This window comes from Pan paniscus, chromosome 13 (genome assembly GCF_029289425.2).
Source record: "Pan paniscus chromosome 13, NHGRI_mPanPan1-v2.0_pri, whole genome shotgun sequence".
In the NCBI taxonomy this organism is placed as follows: Eukaryota; Metazoa; Chordata; class Mammalia; order Primates; family Hominidae; genus Pan; species Pan paniscus.
In genome coordinates, this window is record NC_073262.2 from 104,996,913 (window position 1) to 105,012,786 (window position 15,874).

At 44.0% G+C, this 15,874-nt stretch overlaps 1 protein-coding gene across 3 annotated transcripts in view; it reads left to right on the forward strand.

Annotated features, from left to right (window-relative positions):
* The first annotated feature begins 3,842 nt into the window (after window positions 1-3,842).
* The window catches only part of BMPR2 (bone morphogenetic protein receptor type 2), a 192,072-nt gene continuing 180,040 nt past the window's right edge, over window positions 3,843-15,874 (forward strand). For 2 of the 3 annotated variants that reach the window (XM_003820766.7, XM_063595542.1), the window contains exon 1: window positions 3,843-5,180. In XM_003820766.7, coding sequence (XP_003820814.3) covers window positions 5,105-5,180 — 76 coding nt within the window. In that variant the 5' untranslated portion in view covers window positions 3,843-5,104. The remainder of the gene's footprint in view (window positions 5,181-15,874) is intronic. The other variant, XM_055108970.2, reaches the window with a different exon arrangement.

Genomic DNA, 15,874 nt, shown 5'->3' on the forward strand with positions numbered 1-15,874 from the left:
TTCTTTGATGTTCTTTCTCACTGTGAGTGAACAGCCATGTCCCAACTGAAATATCACAAGAAGGAACAGAAAAGGGAAGAGGGTACATATCTAGTTGTCTACCTACCAAGTCAGCGGCATGTGTTTTTTCTTGTGAATTTCCTAAGACCTTTTCTATGTTCTATATAATTTATCATACATTTATAACATGTACAGTAGTCCTCCCTGCCCCTTATCCACAAGGAACTTGTTCCAAGACCTCCAGTGGATGCCTGAAACTGCAGACAGTACTGAACCCAATTGCTATAAACTGGAATACATTTCTATTACGTCTTCTACCCACAAATTTAATGCCTTTTCCATCTTAACTAAGCACTTATTACACATTGTGGCCATCACTTTTGCAGTTTGAGGTATGGCAGCAAAACTAGCATGAATTTATTTTTTCTTCACAATTCAGTTTCACAGATAGATTTTTTTTTTTTTTTTTTTTTTTTTTTGCCAGAGTCTCTATCGCCCGGGCTAGAGTGCAATGGGCAACCTCCACCTCCTGCGTTCAAGTGATTCTCTTGCTTCAGCCTCCGGAGTAGCTGCTGGGATTACAGGCACGTGCCACCACTCCCAGCTAATTTTTGTATTTTTGGTATAGACGGGGTTTCACCATGTTGGCCAGGCAGGTCTTGAACTCTTGACCTCAAGTGATCCTCCTGCCTTGGTCCCCCAAAGTGCTGGGATTACAGACGTGAGCCACTGCACCCTGCCAAAGATTCATTGTTACCAGCAATCTTAGCAACCTCAGCCTATAATTTTTTTCCCTCCTTATTAAGTCAAGAACTCTGACTTTTTTTTTTTTTTTTTTTTTGAGACAGACTGCTCTGTCGCCCAGGCTGGAGTCCAGTGGCATGATCTCGGCTCACTGCAAGCCCCACCTCCCGGGTTCACGCCATTCATTCACTGCCTCAGCCTCCCCAGTGGCTGGGACTACAGGTGCCTGCCACCACGCCTGGCTAATTTTTTTGTATTTTCAGTAGAGACGGGGTTTCGCCGTGTTAGCCAGGATGGTCTCGATCATCCTGACCTTGTGATCTGCCTGCCTCGGCCTCCCAAAGTGCTGAGATTACAGGCAAGAACTCTGATGTTTTAACTTACAGGAAGCACTTTACAGCTTCTGTATGGCTGAATTGCCAGCATCACTACTCTTGTGCTTTGGGGCCATTAAGTAAAACGAGGGTTAGTTGAACACAAGCACTTGGATATTGCATACTGCCACAGTCAGTCTGATAAGAGACTGCTACTAAGTGATTAAGGAGGTTATAGCGGATACACTGTACAAACCATGATTCACATCCCAGAAGGACAGTGTGGGATGGCAGCGATTTCCTCACAGCTAGTTAGTAACAGTACTCAATTTAAAATTTATGAGGCCAGGCGCAGTGGCTCACGCCTAATCCTATCATTTTGGGAGGCCAGGAGGGCGGATCACCTGAGGTCGGGAGTTCGAGACCAGGCTGACCAACATGGTGAAACTCCATCTCTACTAAAAATACAAAACTGGCCGGGTGTGGTGGCGCATGCCTGTAATCCCAGCTACTCAGGGGGCTGAGGCAGGAGAATCGCTTGAGTCTGGGAGGCGGAGGTTGCTGTGAGCTGAGATCGTGCCATTGTGCTCCAGCTTGGGCAACAAAAGAGAAACTACGTCTCAAAAAAAAAAAAAAAAAAAAAAAAAAACCACTTATTGTTTATTTCTGGAACTTTCCATTTAATATTTTCAGACCGTGGTTGACTGCAGGTAACTGAAACAGTGGATAAGGGGGAACTACAAAAAGGACACTTAATGTTTCTTGGAAAAAATCTTAAGCAAATAAAAATTGAATGATGAAGTACTTGATCTCAATTTGAGGAAGATAAAAGTGTACTACGAATTAATAAACTTTAAACTTTCTGCACCTCTAACATACTAAAATCCAATTTCTCTGAGTGCTAGAAACTCTCAGTTCTTGAAAGACAAATGGTAAAACAATACCGTTTCTAATTTAGACCTTTTGGGCAAGACAAAATACAGTAATAAAGCTATAAAGAATCGGTCGGGGGCGGTGGCTCACGTCTGTAATCCCAGCACTTTGGGAGGTCGAGACGGGCGGATCACGTGAGGTCAGGAGTTCGAGACCAGCCTGGCAAACATGGTGAAACCCCGTCTCCACTAAAAATACAAAAATTAGCCGGGCGTGATGGCGCCGCCTGTAATCTCAGCTACTGGGGAGGTTGAGGCCGGAGAATTGCTTGAACCTGGGAGGTGGAGGTTGCAGTGAGTCGAGATCGCGCCACTGCACCGCAGCCTGGTCGACAGAGCAAGACTCCGCCTCAATAAATAAATAAATAAATAAATAAATAAAACCTAAATAAATAAAGCTAATGAATCAAAGCATATGCTCTTCGTCTTTTTAAGGGATTTTACTAGGTAGAATTTTTTTTTCTCTGTCTAAAGGGTAAACAGCATAAACATATTTCAACTAAAAAGAGTCTTAGAATCCGGGGTTGGTATTGCTACAACCCCTAATTATGGAAGATGTTTAGTATAACAGAACCAGTTTAAGGAATGTGGAGATTTATTTACATCAAATTCAGATAAAGAGGTAACAGCGGACTAGAAGCAGCAAGCAGAGCATGACTTAAGGAGTCTATCTATGACTGTATCTGTGGAACTGCCCTTAGCCACAATGAAAGACCAGCAAAACCAGCCTTCAGCATAACCCTCCTGCCTGGTAGGAGATGGGAAGGCCAGACTTCACCCCTCAAGATCGCCCTCCCACGCGCATTTTCCACCTCGCAGCTAAGAATTCAGTCCAGACTTCCGATCATGGCGCCACGCACGTCACCTTCTCCCCTCGCCGCCGGCAAAATCCCACCCACGTCGGCTGACCCCGCAGCGGGGTGTAAGGGCGGGAGGGATCCCGTCTCCTATACTGGTCGCTTGTACAAACCAGATCCAAAAAACGCACTACACAAATCCTTGGAAACTGCGGTACCAACGGGATCTTCTCAATTCCTTGAGTGCAAAATGATCCCACTCTCTATCCCGACACAACTCTAACTCCATTTTCCTTTCACGTGCCCTAAAAAGCCCTCAAGGCCCCCAGCCTTGGTGAATCCAGGCCCTCTCTCGGGGTGGGCACCGCGCTGTACGGACAGACGCGCGCACGCAGCGGGACGATTTATAGAATTAAAAGTCTTTTTTTTTTTTCTGGCTTCGCATCCTTGCAAATACTCAATATTCCTGTCAACTAAGAAGGCTAAGGGAATGGGCGGTTGAGGAAAGCAGGACGTCGATTACAGCGAACACATCAAAGGGGTGGTCTTTCCAATTCCGGCTTTTGTTTGAGTCAGAGGGGAGCCTGAGGAGGCCAAGGTCTCCGGTTCTGGGAAAGGCGGGTCCATCCGGATTCTTTGGGCTGCGGAGAGGGAGGTTCCAGCCCCGTGAAATAACAGAGGGCAGTTCTACCCCTCGAGGCTTTCCTCCGAGAGTACTGAGACGGAGACGTCTCAGTCGGGAGAAATCCCGGAACTCGGAGGAGTCTGCTGAACGCCGAACAAAAAGATGTGGCCGTCGTCTCTTAAACAAATACGCGAATCCCAAGCCATGCACATTTGGAAGGCATGCGTATGTGTGTGAAGGAGAAAGGCCACCGCTGCCCACCGCAGCCCCACCCAGCCCTCGGCCATTCACCGGAGAGACGCGCCGCGCTGGGGCCTCCGAGCCCTCAACCAGCCCCGGACGAGGGGTGGGGCCGGGCGGGGCCGTGAGCGCGCAGGCGCAGTGCGGGCTTCATCCCGCCGCCGGCGCCGCCGCCGCCGCCGCCCGCGCTGCACCACAGGCTAGAGACAGACAGGGCCGGGAAGAGCCGGAGACTGAGGAGGAGGCGGAGGCGGAGGCGGAGGCGGCGGCGGAGGCGGGGCGACTCCGGTGACCGGGAGCGCCGCAGACTGGCAGCTGCGGCGACTCCCCCCTTTGTGTCTGGTCTGCTCGGAGCCACTGGAAGTGCCTCCCGGAGGGACGCAGGGTGTCTCGCCGCCTCCCTGCCCACCCCCTTCCCCGGCTACCTTCATCCGCCCTCCCGCCGCCCCCCGCCCTCGGTCCGCGACGCCCGAGTTCCGCCCGGAGCCCAGAGCTGCGGGAGAACGAGGCGGCGGCGGCGGCGGCGGCGGCGGCAGCGGCGGCTTCCTCGGGGGGTTGTGATTCGCTCACAGGAGCCATTGACGGGAGAAGAGGAGGCTTTCTTGGTGGAATTTACCTCAGGCAAGATCGAGCCGCAGGAATAAAAAGCGAGGAAGGGAAGGGAGCGCCGCCGGGAGGACTGGAAGGGGCAGCCTCTCACACCCACTCCGCCTGCTGTCTCGGGGAGCCCGGGCCGGGGCCGCGACCCCTCCCCTCCCCCGCTCCTACCTCTCCTCAGCCTTCGCCAGGGCCTCCCCAACCCTCTCACGGTTGTTCTCCGAAGGCGTGGGGACTGTGAGCTTGTCCATGGAGGCAGGCACCTTTTTTGATCCAGTCAAGGAAGAGGATCTGTTGTTTTCGAAATCAGAGTGAAGGAAGCACCGAAGCGAAACTTAAGGAATCCTGCCTTCCCGGAGCCGCGGGCGATGCGACTAGGGCTGCCGGGCGCCGCCGCCGCCCGCCCGGCTTCGTCCTTCCCGGCAGTCGGGAACTAGTTCTGACCCTCGCCCCCCGACCCCGGATCGAATCCCCGCCCTCCGCACCCTGGATATGTTTTCTCCCAGACCTGGATATTTTTTTGATATCGTGAAACTACGAGGGAAATAATTTGGGGGATTTCTTCTTGGCTCCCTGCTTTCCCCACAGACATGCCTTCCGTTTGGAGGGCCGCGGCACCCCGTCCGAGGCGAAGGAACCCCCCCAGCCGCGAGGGAGAGAAATGAAGGGAATTTCTGCAGCGGCATGAAAGCTCTGCAGCTAGGTCCTCTCATCAGCCATTTGTCCTTTCAAACTGTATTGTGATACGGGCAGGATCAGTCCACGGGAGAGAAGACGAGCCTCCCGGCTGTTTCTCCGCCGGTCTACTTCCCATATTTCTTTTCTTTGCCCTCCTAATTCTTGGCTGGCCCAGGGATGACTTCCTCGCTACAGCGGCCCTGGCGGGTGCCCTGGCTACCATGGACCATCCTGCTGGTCAGCACTGCGGCTGGTGAGTAGCTCCGGCCGGCACGTCCCGGCCACTGCCCCTGCGGGTGGCGAGGGAGGGATCCCGCAGAGGCCGAGGCCTGTGCTTGCCCTTCGCCATGCGTCCCCCCCGATCGCGGTGCAGCGGAGCTGCGACCCGGTGCCTGCGCGCCTGCCCCATGCCTTCCAGGGAAATCGCCTTTAATATTCTTGTGTATTTTCCTATCCCCACTTCCATATTCCCACCCCACCCCCTTTACGGGGTGAAAAAGACATATTGGGTGTGGTATCTTGACATTTTTAGCTGTGAGGTAATGCAACGATTAAAAATAATATTTTAATCACCAGTGAACAGTGCCTATTATGAGATCTCTGGAAACAGACCTGTAGATTTTTAAAATTATTATTATAAAGAAGCGGTTTTGGCTTATAGTAAAAAGAACATCAACTAGAGAACACAAACTTGAACCTTATTTTGAAATTTAGATCACGCTGGGAATCCATGTTCCTTTCATTATTCAGAAACGTTACCGAATGAATAGAATAAATGTTGAGGAAGCCAGAACTGTGAGATTCTTGATATATTGTATTATACGGTTTGATAACTTTACTGTTAGTCATCTGGCATCTGTCTATTGGCTTTGCTGTCGAGACAACTTTGACCTGACATTAGACTTCTAGGAGATTTGACTCCGAAAGTTCTTTTGACATTTCACTAAAGTCTAAAGGGTGGTAGTCATCCTTTCCTTTGGATATTTTCATTTCAGTTCTCAGAAACCTTAGGAAAAAGACCTTATCTTCTATTTGCAACTATTTTTTCAAGCAGCCTTTTGGTGATTTGCTTTTAGAAATTTTCAGGAGTGAATTCTACATATAACTCGTACACTTGGTTTATGATGGGCAAATGGATTGTGCTTTTAAAACGAGTAAAGGACCAAATGACCCTTTCGAATTACTTTTTTTCTTTTGATAAGTGTGTTTCACATTAAACAAATTTCTCATTGCTATGTTAGATACAGAGGTTACTTGCGTATTTTCATTTTGAAAGTCTGATCTAGGAAAATGCCGAAGAAAATTTGAAGTTTCCTTTTATGCTTTTGCTATTGTTGAATAATGTCTACTGTTGATTAATGTCTGTTAAATTGATGATAAATCTATATGGTTCTGTTAAAATAATTTGAACTTCTGAGTTTACTTTAAAACTGATATTTTAATATTTTTAATAATTGTAGTTGCTTTCAGAGTAAAAATGATTTTTCTCTAAATTTCTTTATATTGTGTTAGCTATTTAAATTCTCTAGCCATAAGCCATGTGGTTCCTGTAAAATATGGAGTAAAAGGCCTTAAACGTTCCATGAGCAGAAATCTCAGAACATAGGCTTTTCAATGTTATTTGTTATTCTTAACCTTTTTAGAATATAGATTCTCATTTATGATGACGTGCTCATAATATTGTGATCAGAACTGATAAAAGTAAGAGAAAAAGCATTTATTTAAAAATAAACTTAATTTTTGTTTGGTAATACAATCATCTTAGAATAGTGTCTCTTAAAAGGGAGAGAGTAAAAGAATCACTGCTTAAAAGTGGTTGTAGTCTTTTTTTTCTTTGGTATTGCATAGCACCAGATGACAAAATTTGTGAAGCTGGATTTCAGACCTGTAACAGTAATGATAATAGCTAGTATTTATTAAGTGCCTGCCATGCACCATCAGCTATTCAAATAACTTTACATATATTTTTTCATTTCGTCTTCATGACAATTCTATGTTGTAGGTTATTATCATTCCCCTTTTCCATAGAGGGAGAGTAAAGTACAGAGAATTTGAATAACTCACCACACAGTCAGTAAATTATGGAGCCAGGATTATAGTGTGCGCCCTTACATACCACATTAATGGTAACAGCAGCACTAGCAGCAACAACTTCTCATCTTATTGGATATATGAGATGGAGTAATTAGCCTTCACCAGATCAACCTTTGTAAAGAAGCAGGGACACTTACAAGGTGTTAGTGCAGCAGTGGTTATGCAAATGTCGTAGTTCTGAACATGTAAAACTTTGCTTGGCCTAATATTGAAGTGGCTAGTGCAGCTTCATTAAGTGCAAGCTGATTAGAGAGGGCCTGTGTGGATTTGGTTTACACAGATGCAGTGATGTTAACTCGACAGGCGCAAATGGTGCAGCTGAACAGGAAAATAAATCCTAGAAGACTGATTGATAGCACATCCTTTTTCGGGGTCATGGATAAATCATTTCTTTTGATTCCCTCTTTCTCACTTATTGAGTTCTTGGACTCCTTAATTCTTAGAACATTTTCTTTTCTTTTCTTTTCTTTTCCTTTCTTTCTTTCTTTCTTTTTCTTTCTTTCTTTCTTTCTTTCTTTCTTTCTTTCTTTCTTTCTTTCTTTCTTTCGTTTCTTTCGTTTCTTTCGTTTCTTTCGTTTCTTTTTGTTCAGACAGAGTATCACTCTGTCGCCCAGGCTGGAGTGCAGTGGCACGACCCTGGCTCACCACAACTTCCGCCTCCCAGGCTCAAGTGGTTCTCCTGCCTCAGCCTCCAGACTAGCTGAGATTACGGGAGCCCACCACCATGCCCAGCTAATTTATTTTTATTTTTTGTATTTTTAGTGGAGACGGGGTTTCACCATTTTGGCAGGGTGGTTTCGAACTCCTGACCTCGTGATCCACCTGCCTCGGCCTCCCAAAGTGCTGGGATTACAGGCATGAGCCACCACACCCCGCCTAATTCTTAGAACATTTTCTATGCCCCCCCCCCCAAAAAAAAAACAACTTATGAAAAATAAGGTGTGCTGGCTTGGTTTATGAATGAATTCTTAATAAAAGAATACAACACAGCTATTATTTAAAGGTCAACTTCTGTAATGCATTTTAAATAATTCACTTGATTAGATTGCAATTTTACATACATCTCTTGAGGAACACACACATTATATAAAGTAAGATTAATCTAATGTTAGTGAATATTACTGAGTAACTGAAGTTTAGTAATCTTCATTTTAGTTTTTCTCAAAGTGTGGGTAATGCAACAGAATTACCTGGGGTTCTTGATAAAAATGCATATTTTTGGCCCTATAGTCCAGATGTACTGAATGAATCTCTCTGGGAGAACCCCCCCAAAGTCTCACTCAAGCAGGTGCTTGAGAAGCACTGCTTTATATCATCAGTCCTGATTGTTTGGATTTCTTTCTTTTTTTTTTTTTTTTTTTTTGAGTTTTGCTCTTGTTGCCCAGGCTGGAGTGCAATGGTGTGATCTTGGCTCACTGCAACCTCCACCTCCCGGGTTCAAGCAATTCTGCCTCAGCCTCTCGGGTAGCTGGGATTACAGGCATGTGCCACCACTCCTGGCTAATTTTGTATTGTTAGTAGAGACAGAGTTTCTCCATGTTGGTCAGGCTGGTCTTGAACTCCTGATCTCAGGTGATCTGCCCGCCTCGGCCTCCCAAAATGCTGGGATTATAGGTGTGGGCCACTGTGCCTGGCCCTGGCCCTGGCCCTGGATTTCTTTCTTTCTTTTTTTTTTTTTTTTGAGACAGAGTCTGGCTCGGTCACCCAGACTGGAGTGCAGTGGCGCCATCTCAGCTCACTGCAACCTCTGCCTCCCGGGTTCAAGTGATTCTTCTGCCTCAGCCTCCCAAGTAGCTGGGACTACAGGTGTGCACCACCACACCCGGCTAATTTTTGTATTTTTAGTAGAGACGTGGTTTTACCATATTGGCCAGGCTGATCTCAAACTCCTGACCTCGTGATCTGCCTGCCTCTGCCTCCGAAAGTGCTGGGATTATAGGTGTGAGCCACCACGCCTGGGCTGGATTTCTTAAATATGGTGATTCAGTGACATTTTGCTGTGTAATTATTGGCAACCACAAAATCTTAGTGGCATGCAACAATAGGCATTTATTCTGCTCCATGTGTCTCTTTCTGGGGTCCAGGCTAGAGGGAGAAGTAACATCTATCTGGGGGAGGCTTGTGTCATGGCATTGGCAGAAGTGCAAGAGGCCAAGCCCAACCCTACCAGCATATTTCCAGACTCTGCTCTCCTAACATCCCATTGGCTGACTGAGTCATATGGCTAGGCTAAGCTCAGAAACAAGAGGTATCAAAGTACACTTTGCCTATGATGAGGCTACTGTAATATTTGGATGTATAGTACTATTGCAGAAGAACGAAGAATTGAAATGCTCAGTAGACCACATATAACCAGTAAGATGGTCCAGAAGGGAGGCTTTTCTTACCCTTTGAAGAGGGCCAACCTCTTAATTAGTTTTTTGCATTAAAATGATAAAAACTTTGGTCTCTACAAAAGCTATTCTGGCATGTGGGATGATGTGATAGTAGTGGTATTGATGTGGTTGAGTAGTGAGGTGAGAGATAACTGTTCACACAAGACAAAACCTTTCCTTCATTAAAGGCCAGTTTTTTTTTAACAAAAAGAGAAGAAATTGAATATTGATCTCTAATGGGTAAATTCTAACCATTAAAAAAATACTGAGTGGAATCTGTGTGAATCAGTTAATTTTATAATTGGCCACACCACTTATTTTGGCACCTACTCATAGATTGCTGTGCTGCTGGCTATCAGTTTTTGTTTTTGTTTTTGTTTTTGTTTTGAGATGGAGTCTTGCTCTGTCACACAGCCTGGAGTGGAGTGGCACGATCTCGACTCATTACAACCTCCACCTCCCAGGTTCAAGCCATTCTCCTGCCTCAGCCTCCCGAGTAGCTGGGATTATAGGTGTGCACCACCATGCCTGGTTAATTTTTGTATTTTTAGTAGAGATGGGGTTTCACTATGCTAGCCAGGCCGGTCTCGAACTCCTGATCTCGTGATCCACCTGCCTTGGCCTCCCAAAGTGCTGGGATTACAGGTGTGAGCCACCACACCCGAAATTTTTTTATTTTTAGTAGAGATGGGGTTTCACCATGTTGGCCAGGCTGGTCTCAAACTCCTTACCTCAGCTGATTGGCCCACCTTGGCCTCCTAAAGTGTTGGGATTACAGGTGTGAGCTACCGCACCTGACCAGATATCAGTTTTATGTATTTGCCTTGTCCTTCGTACTGATAATTGCTTCCAGAGGACAGTATTCATGTCTGATTAGTTTTATAATTTAGTAGATATTTAAGAAATACTTTGTGAATGAATAATAAATAGGAATTTCAACCAGGAATATTCTAGGGTTGTTTATTGACTCAAATAACACACTAATAACTTTTTCTTTGTCCTAGTTCCTTCAACTATAAAGTATGTAGTTTAAGAGGTATAGTGGGAAGACCACTGTTGGGAGTTAATGAGACCTAGATTCTATATGATTCCGGGCAAATAGGTTACTTAACATAGTTTTCTTACTTGTAATAATATGGGGTTGTACTTGATCATTTTGAAATACAGATTCATGGGTACCCCACTAGACCTACTGAATCCAAATCTCTGGACAACGAGCCTGGGAATCTGCCTTTGATGCCCTCATCAGCCAGTAAATTTTAGGTACCTTTGAGAACTACTGGATCTAAGATTCTTTCTAACTCTCAAGTTCTATAACTTTATTTCTACTTTTTGTGGTAATTACTACTTAATCTATATCTTTTATTGCTTAATCTGGTAAACATTAGGAACAAACATTTCTTAATTTGTGCATTAAGCAATTACCCAAAATCTTTTTCCTTTTAAAAATTTGCAGTGTGGCCTGGGCGAAGTGGCTTACTCTGTAATCCTGGCACTTGGGGAGGCCAAGGCAGGCGGATCACTTGAGGTCAGGATTTCGAGACCAGCCTGGCCAACATGATGAAACCCTGCTGTACAAAAAATACAAAAATTTGGCTGGGAGCTGTGGCTCACACCTATAATCCCAGCACTTTGGGAAGCCAAGGCGGGCTGATAACCTGAGGTCAGGAGTTTGAGACCAGCCTGACTAACGTGGTGAAACCCCGTCTCTACTAAAATACAAAATTAGGCTAGGTGCCATGGCTCACGCTTGTAATCCCAGCACTTTGGGAGGCCAAGGTGGGCTGATCACCTGAGGTCAGGAGTTCGAGACCAACCCGGCCAACGTGGTGAAACCCTGTCTCTACTAAAAATACAAAATTAGCCGGGTGTGGTGGCACATGCCTGTAATCCCAGCTTCTCGGGAGGCTGAGGCATCGCTTGAACCTGGGAAGCGGAGGTTGTGGTGAGCCGAGGTTGTGCCTTTGCACTCCAGCCTGGGCAACAAGAGCGAAACTCTGTCAAAAAAAAAAAAAAAAAGAAAAAAACAAAATTAGCCATGCGTGGTGGTGCATGCCTGTAATCCCAGCTACTCAGGAAGCTGAGGTAGGAGAATCACTTGAACCGGGGAGGCGGAGGTTGCAATGAGCCGAGATCGTACCACTGCACTCCAGCCTGGGCGACAGGGCGAGACTCCATCTCAAAAAAAAAAAAAAAAATTATTATTTTCAAAAGCACTAATATTGGCTGGGCCTGGTGGCTCATACCTGTAATCCTAGCACTTTGGGAGGCCGAGGCTGGTGGATCAACTGACGTCAGGAGTTTGAGACCAGCCTGGCCAACATGGTGAAACCCCATCTCTACTAAAAATACAAAAATTACCCGGGCGTGGTGGCGGGCGCCTATAATCCCGGCTACTTGGGAGGCTGAGGCAGGAGAATCACTTGAACCCAGTAGGCAGAGGTTGCAGTGAGCCAAGATTGTGCCACTTCACTCCAGCCTTGGCAAAAGAGTGAAACTCCATCTCAAAAAAAACAAAAAAACAAAAAAACACTGATATGAAAGATTATATGCATGCCTAGCATCACAATGCCCAACACTGTACCTTAACCCTGCCTTGTGCATCAGTAATGTTTAAAATACATTACCCAAATTATCAAGATATAGTGCAAAATGTGTGCAATCATTCACGTCTTAAATGTGTCGACGGTGGACTTGGTGGAAAAATTATGAGACATGATAAAGTATTGTGCCAGAGGCATTGGCCTAAGAATTTTAGATGGAGTTAGGTATTTGGGACAGTTAGGTATTTGATCCACATCTCTTTCTGGAAGGTTAGATGCAAATGGAGGTTGAGAAATTTCAGTTTCTTTCTTTCTTTCTTTCTTTCTTTCTTTCTTTCTTTCTTTCTTTCTTTCTTTCTTTCCTTCTTTCTTTCTTTCCTTCTTTCCTTCCTTCTTTCCTTCCTTCTTTCCTTCTTTCCTTCCTTCCTTCCTTCCTTCCTTCCTTCCTTCCTTCCTTCTTTCCTTCTTTCCTTCTTTCCTTCTTTCCTTCTTTCCTTCTTTCCTTCTTTCCTTCTTTCCTTCTTTCCTTCTTTCCTTCTTTCCTTCTTTCCTTCTTTCCTTCTTTCTTTCTTTCTTTCTTTCTTTCTTTCTTTTCTGACGGAGTTTTGCTCTTGTTGCCCAGGCTGGAGTTCAATGGCAAGATCTCTGCTCACTGCAACCTTCACCTCCCGGGTACAAGTGATTCTTGTGCCTCAGCCTCCTGAGTAGCTGGGATTACAGGCATGCACCACCACACCCAGCTAATTTTGTATTTGTAGTAGAGACGGGGTTTCTCCATGCTGGTCAGGCTGGTCTCGAACTCCCGACCTCAGGTAATCTGCCTGCCTCAGCCTCCCAGAGTGCTGGGATTACAGACGTGAACCACTGTGCCTGGCCAAGAAATTTCAGTTTCTTCAAACCAGATCTCACTTCCCCTTTCTCCTTCAAGACAGTAGTTTGCCCTTATAATTGGTGTCAAAAATATACATGATCATGTACTTTCATTCTGCCCCAGTAAGTTTAGTGCAAAATAGGAAAATTTAGAACAAAATGTGTTAATGATAAGTGTGAAGGGATGTATAACTATTTGGCCAGTAATCCAAATTCTTCAGTTTTTTGTTTCATTTAGATGAGGAAATAGTTAAGACTTTCTATTATTATTAATCTGTGTTCAGTCTTTGCTTTTGTAAATAAGAATAGTCTGTGAGCAAATCTATGTAATTGTAGTAGACACACCAGGCTAACCTTTTAGGGCAAGCTTTTTTTTTTTGTTTTCATTTGAAAAATTAAGAGAAAAAATATTAATCTTCACACAACCCTAACACTTTTTGTTTTGGTATGTTTTCTTCTAATTAAAAAAAAGATGCTTTTTTTTTTTTTTTTTTTTTTGAGATGGAGTCTCGCTTTGTTGCCCAGGTGGGAGTACAGTGGCGTGATCTCGGCTCACGACAACCTCCACCTCCTGGGTTCAAGCGATTCTCCTGCCTCAGCCGCCCGAGTAGCTGGGACTACAGGTGTGCGCCACCATGTCCGGCTAGTTTTTGTATTTTTAGTAGAGACGGAGTTTCACTATGTTGGCCAGGCTGGTCTCGAACTCCTGACCTCGTGATCTGCCCGCCTCAGCCTCCCAAAGTGCTGGGATTACAGGCGTGAGCCACCACGCCTGGCAAAAAAAAAAAAAAAAAGCATGTATTTTTATATGGTTGTGATTTTATAATATCTATTAATTATCTTTTTTTTACATAGAATAATATAGTCATGTATATGTGATCTTAATAACTATCATTTTTTCATAATTGTGTGATATTCCATTGAGTGTATTTGTTATTTACTTAATTCATATTGGGAGATGTTTAGGTTGTTTCCGATTTTCTTCTTTAATAAACAATGCCATATTTAATACTTCTGTGCATATGTCCTGCTTGTTGTTTGATTTATTTCCAAGTTCTTGTTTTGACCTATCTGTAGCATGAGCCAATTTAATCCTTTTTTTTCATCCTTCAAGTACTTTCTTCATTTGGCTTCTAAGATACTATTCTCTCTTGATTTTTCTCCTACCTCACCAGCAACTTTGATAGTTCCTCCTTATGTCCCTGACGGCTAAATGTTGTGTTTCAGGATTCAGTCTTTAGACCTTTTCTTTTCTCTGTCTGCACCCACCCTCTTGGTGATCTCATCCAGTTTTATGGCTTTAAATAGCATCTAAAGGCGTACAAGTTTCAAATTTATTTCTATCTCAGACTTCTTTCCTTGAAATTCTGTTGCATGTAGCCAACTGTGTATCTGTCATATCTACTTGGATGTCTAATATTCATCACAAACTTAACCTGTCCAAAACTGAACTTCTGAAGCTGCTTCACCAGACCTGTTCCTCCTATGTCTTAGCCTATTCAGCAAATGTCAGTTCTATCCTTCCAGTTGTTCAGGCCCCAAATTAGAGATATCTTTGTCTCTTCTCTTTCTTTTTTTCACATTCTTATCCAATCTGATAGCAAAAACTCTTGGCTTTACCTTCAAAATGTATCTAGAATCTTATTGCTTCTTACCACCTCCACTGTGCTACTACCTTAATCTAAAAGCCACTATCTTCTCTTACTTGTACTTTTTTACTAGACTCTGTTTCCTCTGTTAACGTCTTTGCTTTATTACAGTCTCCTTTCAACATAGTAGCCTGAGTGACCCCTTTCTTTTCTTGTTTTTTTTTTTTGCCAGACAGAGTCTTGCTCTGTCGTCTAGGCTGGAGTACAGTGGCGCGATCTCGGCTCACTGCAACCTCTACCTCCCGGATTCAAGCGATTCTCCTGCCTCAGCCTCCCGAGTAGATGGGATTACAGGCGCGTGCCACCACGCCCGGCTAAATTTTTTTGTATTTTTAGTAGAGACGGGATTTCACTGTGTTAGCCAGGATGGTCTCAATCTCCTGACCTCGTGATCTGCCCACCTCAGCCTCCCAAAGTGCTAGGATTACAGGTGTGAGCCACCGCGCCCGGGCAGACCCTTTTCATACATTAGTTAGATAAGACATTTCTTTGCTTAAAACTATTGTTTTCCCATCTCATTCAGAATAATAGTCACAGTCATTTAAAATATTGTACACAATCTGGCTTCTGCAATTTATGACCTCATGTGCCAGCCTGTCTTGCTCAACTTTCATTGGGCTTTTAACTTTACAAACTAGGAAAGATTCTGAAAATTAAATATTTTAGAAGAGATTAGGTTTAAGATACCTTATTCTATCTAATTTGACAGTGGCTACAATTAGTTAATCTATATTGGGGAAGTGAAGAGACACATGAGCATTTCTCATCTTTAGTATAGTTACTAATACTAAGGGCCTTACATATTTACTGTGTTATCTCATTATCCTCTAAACAGACTGATCAGTACTATTATTTTTCTTTATTCTGCAGATGAGTAAACTGAGTAAGTGGGACACTTGGGAATCAAGGTCAGGCCCCTATGGCTCCAAAGCAAAACATTCATATAATACATAAAGTGTTAGTCTAAAGGTATAAAATACTTGGAATCTTTTAGGCATCTGAAAATCTTACTGGTATTTTGATCATGCCAGAATAATTGTCCAGATTGAACTATGTCTTAGATACAGTCTCTTCTTTTGCTGTAAATGACAGCAAATATCTTAGGTTTTGTTTTATGTGTAGCATTCAAATGTCAGTGGATAATAAAAAAAATTCATTGAAGATTCAAAGCTTCAGTTTTGGAAAAGAACACCAGTTAGATTAGAAGAGTGATGATGACATATTTAGTTGAGGATACATTTTTAATGTTTCCATGTGTTCTTAGTGATTAAAACCCCATGGGGCCAGTCTAGTGTGAAGAAAAACTTGTATTTAGTTACTTCACAAACGACTGTATTGTAGTGATAAGAAAGGCAAGATTAAAAACAGTCAAATGATATGAAGAGATGAATTTATTCATGTTACTTATTCAAACAG